Here is a 21,726-nt window from a genome sequence, read left to right as displayed (position 1 = left end):
GTTTTGTTACTATTCAGAAAAACCAAAATTTTCAGAATTGCCCATGAAAGAGTTCCCAAAAAGTTCCATTTCAGCTCAAAACATTTTGATTTTGACTATTTTATTCTAATGTACAATAGAAAAAAAACCTGGCAAAGTTCAAACAAAAAATGTTGAAACAAGATGTTATCAGCATGATTGGAATTCTCCCTTCTCCCAGTTTTTCCTCAAATAAAACTTCCACAAAATGAACGGTTTCATAAAATGTTTCATTTTCAGTGGAAATGCATTCTCAAATGAAAAATGGTCCCACCTAAGTTTTTCCAACCAGCTCTAGTGGTAATCATTAATTTCTTACTTAGAATTTTAAACCTACTCTTTCTAAATTGAAAAAGAAAAGTGTAGACTTACTACATATTTCATTAGAAGTGTTTGAATTCTTTATACTAGATTCTTTTAAAAACTATGTCTTACTGTAGATGTAAGATTCAGGGCCAATGGGGGGGGAAGGGGTGCGGCAGGGGGGCCATTTGGCCTGGGCCTCAAGTTCAAAGGGGATCTCAAATTTAGACAGTTAATTTTTTGGCATTTGATAAGTTTTGCAACTTGTTTTTATGCGCATCCCTATCGGACCAAAATGTGATACTCTTTCACCGTAGTGCTGCAAATTTAAGCAAATAAGAGATGTGATATGGTAAGACAATTTTTTTGTTAACTGATATAGATTTTGTCACATAAGAGTTATATTTTCATTAATATTTATGAACATTTTATATCAGTTCTGATAGCACACGATTAGACAGTGATGAACGTGTCCGCTCAGATCAGCTGATTATATAAACAAACCACTACTAGTGGCTGGTGCTGGATCAAGTGCGTGTTGAAAGGTAGAGAATTGTCACATTTTAGTGTCTTTATAGTTTTACATCTAGTTGACTAAGGAATTATTAATGTGTGAGAATTCCTCACTATTATCTTCATATGGTAGCTAAAAGAGGTGACTGGTTGGTTGAGCCCTAGCTTGACCATCATCACAGGCCATCGTAGTCTACAGGCCCAGATTCCAGGTGAAAATTTGCGAGGACAATCTTGTACAGTGAGTTTTGAGAGGATTCACGTTTGAAATTTTTGGACATTATCTCTCTGTCTGTATCCATGTCTGTGTTTACTATATATATCATCCCTTTGTCTTCAGCTCAGCCTGTTACATTATATCTGCGTGCTTGAGTTTTGATTCAGTGATAAGGATAATAACCTGTCTGACTGTTTCATTTTGTGTTCTTAAGTAGTATTCCTTCATTTTAAGTCTTTTCAGCATTTGTGTACATGTTTACAGTAGAAGATTTCAAGTGTAGATAAGCTACTTATTTACAGCAAAATATTTCAAGTGTGGATAGGCTACATATTGACCAGATAGATCACTATTAAGAGGAAATCTGAAAGTGGTGCGAGCAAGAGACGGTGAAAACAATCAAGTGAAGCAGCAGCTAAGAGCTCAAAGCCAATAACTTCATTTCTCAAACTACTGGAAAACACACCTTACCCAACAAACAATGCTACAGATAATGAAAACTCCACAACTGCAACAGGTGACATTTCAATGCCAATACTGGATCATGAGGACAATAGTCAAGGAGATGTGCCAATAGTAACAGATGCAGCAGAAGATCCTGTGTATGATTAAGAAACCCAACAGCAACAGGAAGATGTAGATCTTACGCAGAAAGAGCAATTCATAAGTACTACAGGTTTGACACTGACTGACATTGCAATTATTGTCAAGAGCAATGCTACCCAAATGCCATCTTTTCTTCAAATTAGTTGTTTTGAAATTCCAAGTAACATTCCACGAGATGCTGATAATCGTGCTTTCCCTACTCATCTGCTGACAAAAACTCTTCCAAATGGTGAGACCTACACAGGTGACTGGTTATGCTGGAGTACGGAAAAACAATCTCTGTACTGTGCACCCTGCTTCATTTTGAACAAAAGTGCTCCAAATGCATCAGTTCTCTGATCAATCAGGATGGAGCATCAACAGAGGTTGGAGGAAGTTGAAAGATGGGTACCATCACATGAGAGTTCAACATCAGGTAGAAATCTCAAGAGGCAGACGTTGAGCAAACATTAACAGTTACATTGTCAGAAGAAAGCGAATGCCAAAGACTAGCTAGCCAGCCAGCCAGGCACCCAGTCACCCTTAATGTACACTGGAGCAGAGAGATTACAACTTTCCCTAACGAGAACACGAATTAAAACTTCAAGTATTTGGATGCATGTTACAGATACCACTCTCTCCTTCTTATAAGGTGTGCCTTTTTTTGCTTCATTATAATGAAAAAGGACTACATGAAGATGCTTTTCTTCCCTTTTTTTTTAAAAAAAAAATCTTACAATAAAATCTTGTTTTTCCAGGGTTTTTCCTCGAAGTTTCTTTGGAGGATCCAATAAAATTGGGTTAGAACTGTCTCAGCTCTTAACTGAATAGATGAGAATATGTATCTTTAACAAAGATCTTTACTTCTCTTTGCTGAGCATTGGAGTCAAATGTGTGTTAAAAGAAACTGAATAAAAAATATCCTTTCCTCTGTCATTTTTAAAATTTATTTTTGTTGGTACATGTAAACCCTTAATCTGAAAACCATGTACATCTGGAAGCAGTGCTGCATTATTGTCATTACCAAAACTAGGAGCATCTAAGGATTTCTGCACTCAAAGAAACAGTTTTCCAGGCCAGAAGGGACTAAAAAACCAACAGAATATCACCCCATCATTTCTGTATCAACCCCATAACTTCTGGCTCATGAAGACAAACCCTACTATGTGTAAACCTGTCCAGATTATACACAATCTGGCACAAGACACATCTAATGGGTGTTGCGAATAATTACTTCCAAGACTTCTCCCTCGGGTACTGTGCAGCAATGATAACAGGAGGAACAAATAGTAAAAAGCCCCTGCTGAAATGACACCAAAGTGAGATATCACCATTATCTCCACTGTATTCTGAAGAGGAGTAAAACTAAAATGTGAAGCCTCTCCATTTGTCACAAGAATCAATCGCACAAAGGGATGGAATCTACCACCTGCTGATATATCAGATTTGCAACTCCCATAACATAGGAGGTTCCATGGCAAGTTCTGTATTGGAAGAGCCAGACCAAAGAATGAGGATTCTGTTAGGACTACCACTTTTGAATAATCAGTTTAGATTTTGTGAAGGAGCTGTTCTTCAACAGATTCAGAGATACTTCAAGGTTCTGGGAGTGACATCACCATGGTAACCCAAAAAAGAATAATTCAGCCAGGAAACAGATGTGCAAGATGACACAGCTTGCAAGTATATCTGTTTTCTGTATTTCTCAATATTCCTCAATTCTTTTTTTTAATATCAGAAAAGTAAAGCCCTCTTTGTTGCATTCAACCTATCATAGCAAGCGAAGACCATATTTATGGTTTAAATGATCCACTTCCAAAAGCAGATTTACTTAATTATCAAAAGTGAAACAGAACACAGGAGGAAGGCAAATCTCTGGTGGCAGTGAACTGCATAAATCATCAAGGTCAGGCTAAAAATCTTTAAAAACAAAACAAAACAAAACTTTTAGGGAAGCCTTGATACTTACCTAAGGAATCAAAGTTTTTTTCTGGTCTGATGTACCCAATAATGACTATACTAAGAATTTCACCATAAAAGTCTTCTTTGAATGTGTGGATGATGTGCGTTTCCTAAAGAAAAAAAAAATCGGATAGTTATTTTTGTTTTCTCTGTTTCTCAAGAAAATTAGCCCAAGTTACTATTACCAACTACAAAACAGGAAAAAAAACCTGTTTTATCCCTGCCCCACATCTTAATAAAGTTCAGTAACTTAATTTAACATTTATTATGCATGTTTAAGAAACATGACAGAAAACTGTTAAAGTAAACTGAGCATCTTTGAAGCTTCAGTAAGCATGACAAGAGTCTCAACCATTAATTTCATGCTACTATGTCCAAAGAACTACAATACATCTCCATGGAGTGGAAAACACAGCACATGAAAAGATGGGAGTTGTCTTACCAAGCAGGGAGTCAGTGCTAACAAGCCAATTCAATTAAGGTGAAAGTGGCTTATTCTCAACAGTTGAGAAGAAGGGGTGAATACCAAGGGAGGGGAAATCACTTTTGTGGTGCTAATGAAGCCAATGCAGTTAAGGTGGCCCATTTCAAACAGCTGACAAGAAGCTGTGAGTATCAGCAGAGGGAAATTCCTTTTTGTAGTGACCCATCTAGTCTTTATTTAGGCCTAATTTGATGGTGTCCAGGTTGCGAATTAATTCCAGTTCTGCAGTTTCTCACTGGAGTCTGTTTTTGAAGGTTTTCTGTTGAAGAATTGCCACTTTTAAATCTGTTATTGAGTGTCCAGGGAAATTGAAGTGTTCTCCTACTGGTTTTTGAATGTTATAATTCTTGATGTCTCATGTTGTGTCCATTTATTCTTTTACGTAGAGACTGTCCAGTTTGGCCAATGTACATGGCAGAGGAGTGGCTTTTAGTCCACGAAAGCTTATGCCAAAATAAATTTGTTAGTCTCTCAGGTGCCACAAGGACTCTTCATTGTTTTTGCTGATACAGACTAACAGGGCTATCGCTCTAAAATCTTAAATGTATAGAGTACCTCACGATACCGTTAGTATCTATGACTGAACTTAATGTTTCTTGAATCAAAGAAGCACATGCAACTAAATGAGGACCTAGCTGAAATAGCTAACAAGCATGACAATTTGAACAAAGCACTTCATTTCTCAAGCAAAATCCTCATTTAGTTATGTCACTGAAAGTGGTCCTAATCGGCATTTCATCAACACACTTTAAATCCATTGTCCAAAATCTAATTAAAGGAAATGTATAGCTAAGCATCATCATAAGACATGCCAGATACAAATGACCCATAAGCTCCTCGAGTACCTTCATGTACATGTAAATCAAAAGAGACAAAACTGAAATTACTGGGTCACAGACATTCTGCACAAATTTCCATTCCTATTAAAGTTAATTTAGAAGAATATTATGGGTAAGAGTTTGAACTTTCACAAACTGCAGCAGCTACAGTGTTTTAGCAGGTGAAGCTAGGTATACTAGCAACAAATGTACTCAACAATTGTATTTGTCTTTGCTTACCAAATATGGTTTTATTTCAAGTTACTCCTACCCTCTGCATACTCCTGCAAGTGTACTATAGGGCTCTACTGTTTTACTGCAAAAGCTTTTAAAATACCACTGTTCTTACTGCTGCTTGAAGGTTATTTTATTTTTTTTTTAACTGGTTAGTGTGAGAAATTTCTTAAGGTGTTTTGCTCTTCAAGAGCAGGAATCCTACATTTATGAAATTTTTAAGAATAGGAAAATTACTTATGTTTTGATTTTTTACCATCATTGTCAGAATTCCAACTACCCACCCATTTCATATCAGGTTTCAGGATTCTAACGTAGTAAACTGCCATCTAGCTTTATATTATTTCCATCTTTGAAATAGTTCCTTGAATTCTGAAGAAATCGTGTGTTATTTGAGAAGCAGATTTTAGGGATGCTTTTGCTTCTTGCACATTTGGGAACTGAATGAAGATTCTAGAGAGAGATGAAAGAGTAGCAGCTGGAATAAAACTTAGAACAGGGGCTCATGCCTAACTGCCTGTGATTTCAGAATGCCTAAAATGTAACTAGTTTTGCTGGTTCAGGCTAAGAAGCCAGGACCCAAGAGAAAAAAAATCCTACACAGATGATGGTATAATTAGCGGGCATGAGACTTTCTGTTCTTGATAATATTTGAATTCATTTTTAGTTTATTATACTGATTCTGCATAAGAGGCCATAATATAATATAATATGGATTCAATTACTGATCAGAGAACATACTGGAAGAATACCAATTATGTAGAAAAATCTATTAAGCCATACTAATTTTTCTTTTATTTTGAAGTGCAGTTATACTCTGAAAATTAACAGCTATCATTAGGCTTTTACTCATTTATCCTATTTCCATGTCTTTTATAATCAATGTGCTCAATTTACTATTTAAGCTTACATTTATTTTAACTGGCAGCATCAGATTTTATCAATTTAATTGATGATGCAAGAGGTAAACAGGAACATGTCTTATTCTTCTATGGCTGCATGGACTCTGTCTACTAAAAAGAAAAGGAGTACTTGTGGCACCTTAGAGACTAACCAATTTATTTCAGCATAAGCTTTCGTGAGCTACAGCTCACTTCATTGGATGCATTCAGTGGATGCATCCGATGAAGTGAGCTGTAGCTCATGAAAGCTTATGCTCAAATAAATTGGTTAGTCTCTAAGGTGCCACAAGTACTCCTTTTCTTTTTGCGAATACAGACTAACAAGGCTGCTACTCTGAAATCTGTCTACTAAGAGACTCTCCTCTCAGTATGTAAATATAAGACAAGTGCCACTTTTATGACTGGAAATGCAATATCTAAATACCATTCATTCAGTTTATGGAGCAACTCCTGCTCCTCTTACTCAAGCCAGTAGTCTAGTTAGTTTATTATAGCCAAAATACCACATAAAGCAGAATTCTTACCACTGATTTCTTTACGTTCTTGTAGTATGGGTTCCAACCTATACTCAAAACCATTTTATGCACATCTCCATTTCCAACACAGGCCCATCCATAGTATATACCAGTAGAAATATCTGATGGAAAGCTTTCGACGACTTGCTCAGAGAAGTTAGCTGCAAAATCGAAAAAAGTGTATATTATATAAATCAAGTGCTCCATAGTACAGTAAACAGCTTAAAATATACTAAAAACTAAACTCCACTCATATCATTTGATATTAAATGACACAATGCTCCACTTAATACAAGAATAAGCAATAGGAAAAAACAGCTTCATAGCCAATTAGCACACTGGCTTTGTGAGATATCCAAGATATCACAGAGTTAGCAGATCTATGTAAAACATAGTTCCAAGTTATTGTGTAGAAATGACCTTACATACACCAACCAACCAGGCTGAATTAAATGCTTTAGCACAATCAGGGAACCTGGCCATAGTCCCATCTGCATTACAAACAGAAGCCAAACTGTAATGCCGTCAGGATACAGCTACGTTAAAAGACGCAAACACACACACACACACACACACAAATCATTAAAGTGAAATTAAGACCACAGGTACCTATCAGTGGCTTGAGTGTATACTGCCTTTCAAAATGATTCGTTAAAAAAAACTCAGATGTTATAAGACCAACAGCTTAAGACTGCACTTGTAAAACAAATCACCAAGTTATTTTAAAGGAATACCCTGACCTCTACAAACAAGCCTCCTATTCTCTCCAACTTTTCCATCCCTGAAGATCTCTTAATAAAGAGGTGTCAACACTCATTTAGGCTGAGTGTTACAGTGTGTGGTGGTGCGTTACTCAAGCCTGACTCAGAGTCACCGTCGCACAGCTTCACATAAGCCATGCCCAATATACACTACTTCCACACTGGTAAAGCAGCAACCTCTGTTTGGTGCTGGGGATATATCCCAGGGTTCTTAGCACCTCACCAAGTGGAACTGCTCTAGAAATTGGCTTGTGGTATACGGTGGGAGAACTCATCTCCTTCCTAAACTCCTGTGCAGAAGTATTTTAGTCTGCCATGTTTAGCTGAGGCACTTCCTCCTCTACACACTCCTCACCTCTGTCCACTTGAACCGGGGGACAAGCCATGGATTCATTAGATGAGCTACTCCTGTTTGCAGGAGAGTTATTTATGCAGTGAAGTGGACATTTGGTGAGTTGCTGGATGGCCTTTTGGAATCACTTTCTGAGATGCAGACTGTGGCAGGACTATTAAGCCAATTCATTCATCGCAGAGTGGACAGACATGGTGAATGCTGCAATTGCTGCAGATTCCCCATGCGCAGACCAGCACTTCTGGTGCAAAAGAACTAGCACAGTGTGATGAGATCACATTGTCTTGGAGACCTGTGATGACCTGCAGAGGCTCCAGAAACAGACCTCCATGGAATTCTGAGGTTGTCCCAACCCTCCCAACCCTCCAGCACCAGATCACTCAATTGAGGGAGTCCTTACCAACAGAAGCAGGTTGCAATAGTCCTTGGGAAGCTTTCTACCCCCCACTGCTAACGGTCATTGCAAAGCAGTTCAGTGTTGGCAAGTCACCTGTCGGATTTGTAGTAGTAGAGATTTGTGAGTTAATTAACATTGTAATTTACCAGTGAGCAGTGGACATTAGAAGTGTGCCTGAAATAAATAGCGTTCTTTCAGATAATGTTGTTCCCAAACTGCACTGCAGCCATCGATGGCACACCTGTGCCCGTACTTTGCTTGCCATAAAAAGTAAGAAAAAATGTCATCTGCAAAGAGTACTGCTCCCTGATTTTGCAGGCCTTCGTTAATCAAAGAGAGACAGGTCCATGAGGAGGAAGAGGACACTGTCTAGAAGATGGCTTGGTTTCAGCCTTCGGCCAAAGCTAACCACACTCCATTGCATACACCATCCTCCACAGTGATAGTTTTATTGGTCATAACCCAGAAATCCTTCCCTCTTAGAACAAAAATTATCCCGTGACAACAAATATGGCAGACAGCACTTACAATGTTACAGATCCAAAATCTGGCCCTACACATCTCCTTCTCCAGGCTGTCCCACACGTCCATCCCCAAATAAGTTCTTGGAATATGGATCCAGGATGTTCAACAGCCAATCTGGCCGAGTAAGCTGAACTGGGGCTTTCAGTTCTGTGGTCTGTTCCTGGTATCCATCGTGGCCCCATTCGCTGCCGTCCTGCATCCCTTCCTTCAGTCTGATAATAAGACCATCTAGATTCAGAAGGATGTCCTAGGAAAGAGTGGGCTCTTCAGTAGCAAGTGCCTAGTCCAACTCCTCATAGAAGGAGTATTTAGATGCAGAGGGCGCATTGCCTATCTGCTGTTTCCATCTTTGCCCTTGCAAATACAGCTGCTTCAGGTGCCTGATATGCTCCCTACACTGGACACCAGTCTGGCAGACACTCACTTCTGCCAAACTTTCAACATAATCTTAACAGTGGATATTTCTGGAGCTCCTGCTAAAATGATGGTCCTGAGTGTACACACCAGTGTACACACCAGAAGTTAACTAGAACCTCACTGTGCTCCTCTGGCCAGCTAGTGGCATGCTGGAGGTAAGCCATCTTCTATGCTGTTTAGCATAGCTAGTCTGAGCTTTGCAAAAACTGGAGCAGCACATGTATAAACTGAGGATTAATATCATAGTACAGCAATGTGAACTGCCAGTAGCTTCTCATACATAGAGGGAAAGTAGGAAATGAGTAAGTAGAAGGGCCGGAATATACAGCTATAGAGAATTGAGAGAATGGTAGGGGAGGACTACCTAGACTCAAAGTCAGGTACCAGTGCCTTTGCTACCTTCACGCTGCAAAGTAGGCAGGTCACAGGTCAACATGTGATCTGACCCATACCCCAGTGGAGTAAGCCAACTCCAGACACATCTAAAGGCTTGGAGTGTGGATGAGAGAGGATTTGGGCAAATACCACACAGGGAAATCTGCAGTGTAGATGTGCCATTAAAGAAGTTCAAATTTTGTGTTTAATTATTATCTGGTCTGGGATATGAATTCAGGACTTCAAAGACTTCCTTCACTACATTCCCTGATATCAGTGGGAGATTTGGATAGAAATCAAGATCAAGTGTAACTAATTTATTCCGTACTTTATTGTCACAAAAAATATTACTCAGGGCTCGTCCTGAGTTGATTTGTTTAAATTAAATCAGTCCAGTTAAACCAGTGCAACGTGTGCTGACTATTCACGTAACTCAAATTGCATAGCTTAGATCAGATTTCCCCTGTAGCGTAGACAAGGCCTAAGATATAATGACAGCTTTTTAAGGAAGCTTGAAAAATGCCTATCCTCACTATACGTAACTGAAATGCAAATGGCTGCTTAAATTTCAGTATTTTGCTAATCTGATAACCAGAATATGAAACTAGTTAGAATAATTTTTGTTCATAGTTAATTTCTATTTCCATTGTGTATTTCACTCCATTTGTTCAAGGTAAACATCACAAATTAGTACACTGAATGATTTTAACCTGACAGGATATTCAGTGTACAGCTTAATATTTTAAAGAGACAGCCTGAAACATTTACCAGAATGCTTCTGTGAAACTGCTTCTGGTATTTTTAGCATTATGTCCTAAGTCTGTGCTTTAGGAGTGACACGGTAAAAGCACAAAGTTGTTATTCTTGGCTAAACGAACTCGACTGATTTCTGTGATGCAAACTTTTTAGTTACTGATTGAGACCAAAACATCAATTTAACATTTTCAAAACATGCAAGTATTGTTTGTTTGTTTGTACAGGACCAGCACTAAGCTAAACACTGGGATAGCCTTTTAGTAAGTTTAGGAATGCATAAAGCATTCTTTCAAGACCAATAAAAGTCACCAAATGAAATAAAAATGTTTATGGTGTTTAGCTTAAAGGACTTCCTGGTTTTATGTTACAAAAAAAGAATGACCTCTTTTCCCCCAGTACAGGAAAGATCTTACCAGCCCTAAAGCAGGGCAATGGTACAGAGACCCAGAAACTAAGGGCATGTCTACACTATGGGCGCAACACCAGCACAGCTGCAGCTGTGTGAGTATAGTGTAGATGTTTCCTACAGTGGAAAAACTCCATCAATGAAGTAAGAAACCCAAGACCACAAGCAGCTGTAGCTACGTTGATGGAAGAACTCTACCCCGGGGTTAGGTCAGCTTAACTGCGGCACTCAGGGTGTGAATTTTTCACACCCCTGAGCAACATAGTAGTTTGATCTAAATTTTAAGTGCAGACCATGGCTAAATCAGACAAACGATCACTGATTAACTGTAAAACTCCAACTCATCTAAGTGTTACAAATGAGGAGGCCTTGCCCAGTGCTCTGCCTTATGTTTCTACAATAAAGAGATTAGTCAGCTTCCTTTTACCCGTACATAGTGACATAGATAATAGTGTTGCATTTCTCCAATTCTACAGTTTTGCTTTCACAACACAATACATTTTTTCTTCTTGACAAGCTACTTCCATTAGCTTGTTACTGGGAAGTTAACTCCCTTTTTTGTGATAAATAAAGGTTAACCAGAAAAGAAAAGCATCTTCCAAGTTGAAGAAATAGAACTTTTATCCCTCACTATACATTTGAGTGTATGTGGGGGGGGGGGGGGGGTTTGGGGGGAGGAGGAGGATAGGAATAAGAACACATGAGGAGCCCTTGTTTAGGTAGAAACTTTCCCTGCCCCCAGGAATTCTCTGCATCAGAGTCAAAGTAAGGGGAAGCTAGGGGTGAAATCCCAGTTTTATTTAAATCAAATAGCACCATGATGATATCCCAGCTTTCTGAGCAAGCTATTTTGCAACTCCTCCTTACCTACACACATGCACTCATCCCAATCTCTATAGAAAACACCTTCCTTCCATGCCACAAATCCTGCAACTAGGACAACACTTTTGAAAAAGCAAGATATACACAGAAATTTCTACTAATTTGACATTTTAAAAGGGGGCATTTTGGATGCAAGCCTGTCACCAATTTGTGCTGGTACCTAATCATAGCATTAAGCTGGCATGGTAATAGGGATCATGGAAACAAATAAAGCTAAACTCCTGAGTGAATCACAGATCTTCTATGGCAAATCCTAATCAACTCTAGGAAACTAGCCTGTTGCCAAAAAAAAAATGGTTAAAAAAGAATGCCCTTGAAGTGATACTCAGAACAGTTTAATTGCTAACATTAAGAAGATAATCCCTTTTCATCATATTACAGAAAGCATGCTTGACCTTGCCTACATAAAGGAAATTTTGCAGAACTTTCCACTGCTGCCAGGACTGGTTCAGTTTCTCCAGTATTCACAACACAAGATGCTTAGTGTCCACAGACACTATTTGTGATCAGCATTGGAAGTATTATCATCTAATTCTGTTTAAGGCACATTTAATCAACATGGAAATTAAAAACTGGTGGCATGTCTATGCCAGCTCTCCCAACGTTCCTGACGCAAGTGGAGCTAACCAGTGTTAGTGACTGTGGGAAATAGTTACAAGATTTCCCTGTGGTAGACTGTAGACAGGCTGCCTTAGTTCACTCTAAACAAGGACTCTAAACATAAACGAGGACAGTGTTCAACACAGGTTCAGATAAAGTGGTGTTGTAGTGAATTCTTGCGTTACTCAAGCCAAGCCAACACTACAGCTTTTGACAGGATAGTCAATGTCAGGTAGGGGTGGAATTTTTTTTGCACCATTTCTATACCAGCAGAAGCCCTAGAATAGACGCAGGCATATCAGTATAAAAACTCTTCTGCTGCAAGAGCTTATTTAGCGCACAGTATCAGTATAAGCTAAATCAGCAAATGCACTTTTTGACAGCATAAGCGGTCTCGACGCTAGGCAGTTCCTGGGTACACCTTCGCCGGCTGCTCAAGCGAGGTTGGTGACGGGGTGGGGTATTTTCAAGCACGGCCATTTCTGCGCTGCTCCCGCTTGGCGCTGCATTTGCCCACCCACGCAGGGAGGCCCCCAGACCTCAAGCGAACTGCCTGGCTCCCGCGCCGCGAGCAGCGCCATCACCGGGGCCTTGCGCCAACGGCGACGCGACGACGCGGCGACGCGACGACGCAGCGCCGCCAGCCCAGGCCCGCTCAGCGCTTTCCGGCGCACGCGCCGAGAGAAGCGATTCGCTTCCGGCCGCTCACAGGGCAAGTAGCGACGGTGGCCGACAAGCCGGTGTTGCGACACCAGTAACCTCAGAATGGGGCGGGTCACTGACGTCAGGGTTACTCCCCCTCCGCAGCGGTCACACACGGGTTCCCCCCCCCGAGCCTCGGCGCCCCCATGCCCCGCAGGTAAGGGGGAGGGGGTGTCACAGCTCGGGGCGAATCCCCTAACACCCGCACTTACCGGTGGGGATGCCCAGCTCCTTGGAGCCTCTGCCGAAGCCCCTCACCACCTCCCCACGGCAAAAATAGGGCAGGTGCCTCATGGCCGCGGCAGAAACAGACCGGCCGCCAGCGAAGGGTCGATGGGGGCGAGGACGGCTAGCACGAGAACCGGCCCCAACGGCCACCAGCAGCGGTTCCCGCGTGTGCGCGCGCGCCTCCTGAGCGCTGCCGCTCTTTCGTAGCGCGAGGAGGGCTGCCGTCGCGTCGACTCGCCGGCTTTGAATGAATTCTCAGGCGCCGGTGCGGAAGGGGTGGGGAGGGGCGGACACGAGCCGCGACCTACTGGAAGGTTCCAGTTTCTCCGCCGTGGAATCTTCCGGATTCGCTTCTCCCCGGTGAATGGACTGGCCCAGCCGCGTGTGGGAGGGACGCCGCGCAGACTCATTAGCCCGCACGCATCCTCCCCTCCTCCCCCCAGGTGAGAGCGCCGGGTCCCCTCTGCCTCGGTATCAGCAAGGAGGGAATGGGCCTCGCGCCAGCCTGGAGCCTCTCTGCCCTGGCGCGGCGCCTGGGGGGGGGCCCTGGGCTAGCCCCGGAGCCCTTGTCGGCTTCTACTCTTCTCTGGCCGCCGCTACCCTGAGCAGGCTGCGCCCAGGGGCTCCCGCGCCTGCCCTTCTCCCGGGAAGCGTTCAGCTGACTCCCCCGGCAGCGCAGCGGCGCCGAAGAGGCTTGGATGGGAAGGGGGATAATTACACCATTGCCCCGCCGGACACTTCACTCAGCATTTTGAACCAGCTGCTCCAGCCCGAATCCAGATTCTCCAGCTCCAAAATCCCAGGCCAGTAGCGCTTGCGTCTGGTACCTGCACACAGAGGCCAGTCTGCTATGGTACTTCGCACTTCCCAGGCCTCATGTAACGGTCTCTAGGCTAGATGCATTCACACCACCTCTGTGAAACAAGGCTATATCGTTGTCTACAATATTCAGAGGTGTAAACTGGAAAACAGAGTGGCTATATCTAAGGCTAACGTCACACAGCAAGTCAGTGGCAAAACTGGGAAGAAAACTCACATGTTCTACCTCCCAGACCCATCTTTTAACCCAAAACTATTATTTCTTTTATTTATTAGTATTATTGAATTGAGTGTTTATTAGGATGGGTAGGATTATTCACAGAGGGGAAAACCAAGTATATCAAGATTGTGATTTGCCTATGGTCACCCCAAGTTTGTAGCAAAAGTATTACAATCTGCTATCAATTCTTGTGCTTTAACTACAGGAGCATTTTTGCTTCCTAATTTACATTTAGAAGCTTATCGCTAGATCATATCTTCATGACATTCTCAGCTTGTATACGTTTTTGTTCATTTATACCCAAGGGTCTCAAACTGATGGTGTATGTAGATGTGGGGACATGTATTAAAATGAATTCATTTCAGATGTCAGAAAAACACTCAGAAGAAGAGTGACTTATTAAAAGAAAACCGCGCCAGGGCAGAGAGGCTCTCATTATAGTGGTACAGCAGCACCACTGTAGTTAAAGTTAGATCTTGGCATTTGTTTAAAGATCAACCTTCCTGAGTAGGCAAAGTGACAAGCATGGTTGGATTTCTTTAAAAGTTGGTGTGCCCCAGTAGAGTAGGGTTACTGACCCAAATTTGGAGTTATTTGTGCCAGGTGTAACCCTCTTCCCCCATAGCCATTTTTAAAAAGAGTTTCTAGTTGGGAACATTGCACAGCACTAGAGATCAAACTATTGATGAGCTATGGGTCAAAGTGGTCTCAGTCTGACAAGTTTTGCCCAAGGTAGTGTATGGCCCCTACTAAATCTTTAGGGGACCCAATTGAGCATAAAGAAAAATTACATTTTTTTACACTGCACATTCTCCAATACAGAAAAGTGAGTAGAGGTTTCCCTCACTACTATTTTCTGTTCTGTAAAGCTTGACTCTTGTATCTGAACAGTTAGATTATTTTGAAATTCTGTGTGGCTCATGAAGGCTCTGTGAGCTCACCTTTCAATTAACTTACACCTAACTATATATTAATCAAAAGCCCCACAAAGGAGTCATGGCTGGCAGTTTTATTTTTTGGGGGAAGGAGGGAATAATGAAACTATTTGAGAAGGAAAACATTAGACATGCTTCCTGGGAGGGAAGGGATGTAGGGGGTAGTGGAGAGGGGGATAAGTGGAGATGGGAAGTTGGTGCTCAGAAACAGGCTGTGTAGCCTTACCCCCCACCACCACCACACACACACACACTTTAATATGGTCAACACAACCTATTTCTCCTTAACCTTGTTCTCTGAAATGGCTGAACTATTTTTGTTGTGCCTTTCCAAAAAATTCAGTGTGAGGCAGACACCCAGCATGGGAAACTTCATTCTCCAATTTTTCAAGATGGCAAAGCTCTAAATCAACTGAAAACAGTCCTAAAGTGGAAAGTGTTCAGTAGGCTGCCAGCTCTGTTTATTTTTCATAGCTAAGTTGTTTAGTACAGTCGTCCTTCATCCAAGTGTTCTAAACATTAATAACTATCAGGCTCCAAAAAAATGTACTAAAAGGATTTAGGACCCAGTTTAGCAAAGCACTTAAGCACATGCTTAATTTTCAGCATATCTGTAATCCTATTGAAGACAATGGCACTACTAACTTGATTAAAAGTAAGCACGTGTTTCAGTGCTTTGCTGAATTGGGGCCACAGTTTGGCCCTTTTAAAGTTGTGTATTTGTCACTGGTGGTTCTGATTATCTCTTAAACTTCATCCAATGAAGTGAGCTGTAGCTCACGAAAGCTTATGCTCAAATAAATTGGTTAGTCTCTAAGGTGCCACAAGTACTCCTTTTCTTTTTGCGAATACAGACTAACACTACTGCTACTCTGCAGTACAGACTAACACAGGCTGCTACTCTGAAACCTGTCATAAAAATACAATACTAAGAATCTGAAGAAAAGAACATTTTTCAAATGAATTCAAAATAAACTATCCCTTGGTAAAATGAAGTGTAGGAAATTCAAAAACAGCTTTATAAATAGGGTTTTAAAAATAGTCAATTATGCACGCAACTACAGTGACTAAGCTCAAATGCTGTATTATATATATATTGGCACAAAATAAGTGAATACATAAGTGCATGTGTATTTTTAAAAAAATTCCCTAATTGATAAACATACATTTTCAGGCTTAACTAGATGACAGATAATCCAAACCTATCTTTTTTTTTTTTTTGTTTCAGAAATATACTTGCCAAGTAGCTTTTAGGATCTCATTGCAGGACACTAGTTTTTATACTCAGAAATGTCATTTGCTTGAAAATGTTAGGGTTCGGGTTCCATTGCATACAATTTTCTAGATCCAACAGTTGCCATATTTACCAGTACAAGTTAAAGTTAAGTTGCATGGCTTTTTTGAAGACCACTATGTGTTATACCAATAAAATAGAAACCAGCAGGATCTTATTAATGGGAAAAAGGCAAAATACCACATTTATTGTAAATACAGAAAGAATCCTAGTAAGCAGTTAGTTATAGCTATAACGTTCCATTCAATCTCATATTTATTCACACATTCATTCATACAAACACACACACACAGGTTCTGCAAGGTTGTTATCATAGTTACCAGCCTTAGAGTTGCTCGTGCCAAGCCATTGGCCAGGTGACCTGGACATGAGGAGGGAGCAGGGCCTTGTCTGATGCTCCTGGAAGTTGGTTTGCAGAATCAGACACCAAAGTTCTCACTTTCTAGAGTCCATTTGTATAGGAATTTCTTCCTATGCTAGTCTATGGGAATTGCTTCATCATGCTGTTGCTGAATCAATCAGCAGATAGGACATTCCTGACGGCTCCGTGCTGCTAGATGTTATCTTGTTCTTTGGTTCTCCCATTCTTGAGGCTGGTGGGTGGATTCCAGTCTGCCCTCTAGGGGTCCTCTGGTTATTTCCACTTAATGCCTTCTTCATCCGATGGACACTGGATTCTTAGGCTGGCACCTCCCTGATCATTCAGTTATTATCCACACCAAGCATCCATCCACATACATCCTCTATCTCTATTTTAATCACAATTGTTAACACAACAAAAGGGCGGGCAGTCTCTGGGTGCTGTTTCTGTTGTTACAGAGTATTGCTTTGAGTCTCTCTCTGTGTGAATTGCTTTGAGAACAGACTCTGTCTTAGAGTGTACTAACGCAATTAGCAGCTTGCAAGTTTCACGCACAGAGGGAGAGAAACAGTACCAAAAACCAAGAGACCTCTTAATGAGTAATACCCTGGAATTTAAACTATGGGGAATCAAACTCATTTGTGATTTTAATACAGAACTTCTTTAATATGATCCAACATATGAACACATTACCTGTGCTGAGATATGAGTGTAAACCATGGTGCTGGTAATCAGTCTTCAAAACTCAATGATTAGGGACCTGTCTACTAGAGAGAGTGTATCACATCCAGTCCTGCCAACTGCTGAATGTGATGAGCTCATGGAAGCTGAGGATATCGATACCTTCTGGGGTCAGTTACAAAATTTATACTTAACCTACTTTTACTACTTCGTCTTTCTTGCTCTCCCCTTCTTTTTCCTCTGTCTTTATATCTTCCTTTCATTATTCTCCTTTTTCTTGATGACTAACATTACTTGCATTCATTCCTTCAGCCTGGGTAACCTAGACTGATTTACTGAAACATTCGTTTACTTAAGTCCAGTTAAACAAAGTACAGCATTGTGGTGCTGGGTGTCAGCCAGGGGGGAAGGCAAAGAAAGCAGTTAATCAGCCTAGACATAGCAGCATGAGTGCAGCATATTGACACATATTAGATGCATCACAGAAAGCCAAGGAGAGATGTTTTCTAGTGGTAGTAGTTTGGAAATACTGACAAAAATCCCAGCGCCCATTCTCTGCCTTTAATAAGGCAAAATGCCTGTTGGGGGCTTATTCCTTCACCCACTTACTTCCCTGGTCCTTCTCGCAGGAACAGAGAGCAACAATACCCGAAGTCCAAAGGTGCAAACAATTCGATGTTTATTGGGGTGAACTTCCAGCAAGCATGATTCCAGTTTCCTTCCTTAGTATCCTCCTTCCCAGCTCTTACACCACAGAGCCTTACACCTGTGTCCCTGTTCCCATTCCTACCCTTAGCCAAACATGATTCCAACTTCCTTACTCCCATTCCCTGTTCCCATTTCCCCCTTTAGCAAAACATGATTCCAATTTTCTTACCCCCATTCCCTGTTCCCATCTCCCCCACCCACCCACACATCCACCCACACCCCTTAAGGTTAACCTGTCCCCCTTATTTTCAGGCTTGACTTGTTTTTTTCACCTCCCTTTCCTGGAGGGCCATAATATGAGTCTTCTAGTAGCTTGTTTGCTGACCAGATGTATTCGTTATTTGCAGCTCCTTTGTGCCCATCAGCTAGGTAATTTGCATTTACACACAGAGGCTTACTAGCTTGCTTCTGGATCCAAAGCTGTTAGCAGCTCAGACACTGTCTTAAAAGGGAAGCATTTTACTTCCACCAGAGTTCTGATTACTTTCATCTCCTGCTCCAAAACACACAGAGATCTGAAAAAGAAAGCACAACCTATTGTGGCTCCTTTTGGAGCCCTATTAGGATTTTAATTAAGTACCATGTTTTATTTGCATTTCTTTCACTCCTTCTCCAATATACACTGCACACGTCCTGGGAAAATGCACATTCCTTCCGTATAGTTTAACTTCCATACATTATATTAGCCATATTAATTTTACACAAGGTGTAACTGCCTCCCCCATGCCTACAGAGTTTTCATGCACACCCACCAAAGCAACAATCTAATCCCCCAGAGCCATCCCAAGGCTCAGTGTTCCCATCAGTGCCCATACTGACTCCAAAGGGAGTTTTGCCTGACAAGTGACAGCGCAGAGGACTGTTGGATTTGACCTATTAAACTAAGGGTTCCAATATTCAATTTAGTTCAATAAAGTTGATTTTTAATGGGAATATATAGGCCAATGGTTAGTTTCTATGGCCTAAAGTGTTTCTCCAGCTCCCTGATATTAAATAACCCATCTTGTTATAGTGTGTAAGGGAATTGCATACCTAGATGTTCCTGTTTTAAAGAAACAGTCTTCAGATTTTTTGTGGACAAATAAATTCTTTCAGAATAAAATTGTAGTGTTCCTCTAGTATCCACAAGGTGGTGAGCAATCTCTTCTGACATCTGGCTTTGGGCACAAGGGTTCTGATTAGCACTTGAAAGTTACTTTAGGGTAGAAGGAAAGATTTGTTTTTAAGAACTGCATATTTTTTAATTCTAGAAAGATTGAGCACTAACTAATGTCTCATTTTGTGGTTCTACAGCTAGTAAAAGGAGCCATGGTCAAGGATATTCCTAGTTTTTATGGAGGCTTATACAAAATTTGAGGCTCCTTCTCCACCTTACACCAAGCCCTCAAACTTTGCACATACCATTTTCTGATTTAGTACCTGAAAGTTATGTTTATCTTTGTACAAATGAAAAGTATACGACTAGAAAAACAACTCCCCCTCATTAGTATCTTTATTACAAGTCAGTTACTCCTCAAAGTAAGACTACTAGAATTGGGTGAAGAATTCACAGCAAATATTTTCCAATGAACAGCTTGATTCTCCCTTATTTATTTGTTCTTCAGAATTATTCACCAAATTTCATTGCATACTTTTTGCTCTACAGGTTGTGGGCAAGCCTGTTTCAGACTATCAGCATATCAGAACTGGAACTCCATCTTTTTCTCCATGTACCCTGCCACAGTGGGCAGACTGCAAGGATCCCAAAAAATAGATCTAATTTAGAGTTTTGTAGTGGTCATCATCACAATATTGTGGGAGGTATCTAGACATAGGTTGTGTGGACGTAGACAACTAAGTCTGGAAGGCTTTAGCACCCACTTAGGGATTGTGTTAATAAATAAAAGCCATGCTGTATTTTGAACTGAAGCTAATCTCACTTTATTAGAAGTGAATAAATTTAGTTATGGTACAACATTTCTCCTTAAAAGTGATATTCAGTGGCTTTTTTTAAACTCTAGTCCCTGTCCCACCCCCAAAAGAATTAAAAGTTGTCTATGCCCCTGTATTAGCAGAATGAAGGCCAAGGTGGACTTCATGGAGTCTTCTGTTTTCCCTTTCCTTGGGGGGTTTAATTTGAGGTAGGAACATTGTTGTCTCTTTTGGTTATCGTCAGAAAGGTGTTAGCAAATAGGAAGATCATGCAGCATTTCCTACGGGTGGCTAGACTGAATTAGTTGCATTGGATATTTGTTCTATAGCGAGACCCGGATGAGGATGTGGAGTAGGAGGAGGACCCAGAAGTAGAGGATGACTCAGAGGTTAGAGATGCATGCAGCTAGGAGCTCTTTTCTACCCCAGAGGAGGCTAGCCAGTCACAGCAGTTGGATCTTGGCAGAGGGCAAACAGGAGAGGAGGAATTGCTGATTTTGGGAATTGCTGAAGCGAGTTAATGGGGGCAGGAGGGTTGTAGAAAGCAGGCTTGTCTCCCACCTCATGCCTGTTCTAAGCAGCGGAACAGGCTGTTGATTGACTCCCTTGCTTCATGGGAATCTCCCTCAGATCTCCAGGAAACTCTCTCAGGTTCTTCGGCAGAGCCGCTTTTTTCTTGCCCCATTAACGGTAACTTTCCTGCACCACTGTGCCATCACGGGGCGGGGAACAGGGGAGAGATCATTGCCGCACACAGGCGAGGCCACACAGAGGCTCCACACAGAGGCTAGGGCAGAAGCCGCAGGCTTGGAGAAAACCCTGCCTTGATTCCCTGCTCCCCCTCAGCAGCGAGATATCTTCCATAATAATCACATCCTGTGGAAAGTGTGGGGATAGGAATGATTATCAGGCCCCCCATACTGTGCTGGCTCTCCCCAAGGACCACATGCCCAGTGTACAGCAGTGTCCGGGAAGGGTGATTTACTCTGCCCCTGCAGCTACTCACCATTTTGGGGGGTCTTGTGGCTCATGTGTGCTTGCCTGGGGTCAGCCAGTTAGTGACAGGTGTGAGAGTACTGGCTGTGTTTTAAATAACTGAATCAGTGCTGTCTGTGTTGCAAACAATACTGCTTCTGTAAAATGTTGCAGTTAAACTTCACAGAGATGACCTTGGGAGCCCAATCTCCCTCTTTGTAATCGACGGCTGAACAGAATTAGAAAGTGGTTAAGAAGAACTAAGGAGAACTTTCTGCATGAGCTTATGATGCACTCTGATGCCAAGAAACAGGAATTGAAGGAGTCGCGGGACAGCGAGAAGAGGGACCAAAAGGATAATGTGGTGCACCAGAATGAAGCCACAGAGTGGCTCTTAATGGTTATGGAGCGCCAAGCAGACCAACTCCAGATGATACTGGTTCTTCAAACCGAGCAGCTCTGCGTCCACCCTCCCCAGCAGCCACTGTCGCAAAACTTTCCCATGTGCCTCCCAGAGACACTGCCAACACACTCTTATCAACCTCCTGGCTCCGGTCTATACCCACAGCATTCCACTCCTCCCCAACTCCCCCGCCACCCACAATCCAGCACTACAGACTCCCACTACCCCGTGCACTCAACACCCATCTCTCTGCAGTTTGGGCCCTGCTGAAGTACAGTACCCGTTGCATTGAATTCCAAAGGAGAAGGTTGGATAGGACCCCTGGACATACACAAATCTTTAGGTGTCCCAGGACTGCTCCCCCCCCGGGACATTCCCTTCCCCTATCCCCCTCACTGCTGCTGGGTTTTTTTGTTTGACTCTCTCTTCTGGTTGTTGTGTTTTAATAAAATAATTATGTTTTGAAA

The 21,726-nt window shown here is 41.7% G+C and overlaps 1 protein-coding gene and 1 long non-coding RNA gene across 2 annotated transcripts in view; one reads left to right on the top strand and one right to left on the bottom strand.

Moving 5' to 3' along the window:
• Positions 1 to 13,196, bottom strand: part of RFK (riboflavin kinase) — a 20,216-nt gene extending 7,020 nt beyond the window's left edge. The window contains exons 1-3 of the mRNA XM_073345118.2: positions 12,937 to 13,196; positions 6,561 to 6,712; positions 3,606 to 3,708 (exon numbers count right to left, since the gene is read on the bottom strand). Of these exons, the coding sequence (XP_073201219.1) occupies positions 3,606 to 3,708; positions 6,561 to 6,712; positions 12,937 to 13,018 (337 nt within the window). The 5' untranslated portion in view covers positions 13,019 to 13,196. The remainder of the gene's footprint in view (positions 1 to 3,605; positions 3,709 to 6,560; positions 6,713 to 12,936) is intronic.
• Positions 12,806 to 21,726, top strand: LOC140911656 (uncharacterized). The gene is made up of 2 exons (XR_013635839.1): positions 12,806 to 13,395; positions 19,616 to 21,726. It is a non-coding gene; the product is annotated as an uncharacterized LOC140911656 (long non-coding RNA).

The sequence above is a fragment of the Lepidochelys kempii genome, chromosome 5, assembly GCF_965140285.1.
Source record: "Lepidochelys kempii isolate rLepKem1 chromosome 5, rLepKem1.hap1, whole genome shotgun sequence".
Lineage (NCBI taxonomy): Eukaryota > Metazoa > Chordata > Testudines > Cheloniidae > Lepidochelys > Lepidochelys kempii.
The sequence above is the reverse complement of the archived record's forward strand: the minus strand, read 5'-3'. Positions and strand labels throughout refer to the sequence as shown.